Source organism: Austrofundulus limnaeus, unplaced genomic scaffold (genome assembly GCF_001266775.1).
Source record: "Austrofundulus limnaeus strain Quisiro unplaced genomic scaffold, Austrofundulus_limnaeus-1.0 Scaffold127, whole genome shotgun sequence".
Taxonomy (NCBI): domain Eukaryota; kingdom Metazoa; phylum Chordata; class Actinopteri; order Cyprinodontiformes; family Rivulidae; genus Austrofundulus; species Austrofundulus limnaeus.
Genome location: NW_013952529.1, coordinates 186,555 through 188,403, shown reverse-complemented (window position 1 = coordinate 188,403; position 1,849 = coordinate 186,555). Strand labels below are relative to the sequence as shown.

The window sequence follows — 1,849 nt, the reverse complement described above, 5'->3', positions numbered from 1 at the left end:
ATACACACACACGTGTATATATACACGTGTGTGTGCGCATATATACAGTATGTATGTATGTGTATATACTGTATATGCGTATAGTATATGTATATAAGTTAATTTAAAGAAAAATTAATTTTAAAGTTAATTTTTCTATGTGAAAAATTAACAATCATTCTGATTCACAATGAAAAGTCAAATAAACTGTCGAGTTCTTAATCCCTCAAAAATACAGCCGTCAGAACATTTTATTTTCCTTAAAACGTTAATCAGATAAAGAGAGATCAGTTTTATTTTACAGAGACAGTTTCAACAACATCCACCAAGTCCGGTTTGACAGAAACAAGCCATCAGAAAGACCCCACCCCTCTGAGACCATCAGGGTAAAAACTGCACATCAGCTGAAGGTTTCAGCCTTTAAAGCTACAGGTGTTCTGAAGTAAACATGTTCTAACTGTTGCACTGATGGAGGAGGGCTGCAGGTGAAGAGTCCAGCAGCTGCAGGTGAAGAGTCCAGCAGCTGCAGGTGCACGGCTCCACGCGGCGGCAGTGGTTTTACGCCATGCTGCAGGGAGAGAGGACAAACAGAAGGTAAACATCCAACCTGCAGCACATGATTTGTTTGAGAGCGCTGCAGGGTCCAGGTGTCACCTGTCGATCAGAGAGTCCCTCATGCTGGTGGCGATGGCGGAGGGCTGCGACGAGTCGCTGAGTCGGAACACGCTCTCGATGACGGACAGCTCGGTGCTGGTGGTGTCCAGGCCGCAGAACGCGCACCAGTCGTTCACCACCATCCCCGCCGCGATCACCTCGCTGCCCCGGTTCACGGTACCTGCCTGCCAACAGGCAACCAATCAGATCACAGAACGTCAGCCGGGTTCTGAAACCCCAGACCCCCGCCTGAGCCCACTCACCACCAGAGGGACCTGCAGCAGAGACGACAGCTCGTCCTGGTCTTCGATGGACGTCTTCGGGTGGACCAGGCCTCCCTGGTTGCTGAACGCGCAGTAAGAACCGACCAGGACCTGCTCCGCCACCGTCTGACGGAACACCTCCACCTTCAGAGTGTCTGCGAGGATCTCCTCCGTCTCCTGAGGACCACAGGGTCAGCAGCTGTTAGCTTGTTTGGATCCAACCACTTCAGCTCCGAACAGTTAGCTTTAAGACCCTAATGCTAACATCGTTAGCTTCTATTCCAGTCTGGATCTAACAAGTACCTTTAAAAGATGCTAACGCTAACATCTTTAGCTTCTATTCCAGTCTGGATCTAACAGGTACCTTTAAAAGATGCTAACGCTAACATATTTAGCTTCTATGCTAGTCTGGATCTAACAGGTACCTTTAAAAGATGCTAACACTAACATCTTTAGCTTCTATGCTAGTCTGGATCTAACAGGTAACTTTAAAAGATGCTAACACTAACATATTTAGCTTCTATTCCAGTCTGGATCTAACAGGTGTGTCGGATCACGGCCTCACCCTGTCCAGGTCGGGGTGAACCAGAGCCACGTAGTCGTTGCAGGCGATGACGTTCCCGAGAGCAGAAAGCCTCTCCTCCACCCTCTGGATCCTGACGGCGTCCGGCAGAGAGTTCCTGATGTGCTGCAACTCCTGGTCCGTGGTGTTGTTGGGAACCAGGAGGCCGTGACGGTTACCTGAAGGCAGCAGAGCGGCAGGTTCCTTTAACGAGACGCTAACGAGGGAGGGCTCGTTAAGAGCTGAGGAGACGTTTCACTCACCGACGCACAGCCTGCCGATGATACGACAGCCGGCGATGGAGGCGTGGACCACCGGGATGGTTTCTGACAGCTCCCCTTCAAACACGCTGCACGCACGCGCACACACACACACACACACACACACACAC

General features: G+C 50.2%; 1 protein-coding gene across 1 annotated transcript in view; it reads right to left on the bottom strand.

The window, feature by feature from the left end:
- Window positions 1–207: 207 nt before the first annotated feature.
- eif6 (eukaryotic translation initiation factor 6) overlaps window positions 208–1,849 on the bottom strand; it is a gene marked incomplete at its 5' end in the record, with an annotated part of 3,412 nt that continues 1,770 nt past the window's right edge. The window contains 5 exon segments of the mRNA XM_014015300.1: window positions 208–547; window positions 634–818; window positions 897–1,073; window positions 1,462–1,637; window positions 1,722–1,807. Of these exon segments, the coding sequence (XP_013870754.1) occupies window positions 538–547; window positions 634–818; window positions 897–1,073; window positions 1,462–1,637; window positions 1,722–1,807 (634 nt within the window). The 3' untranslated portion in view covers window positions 208–537.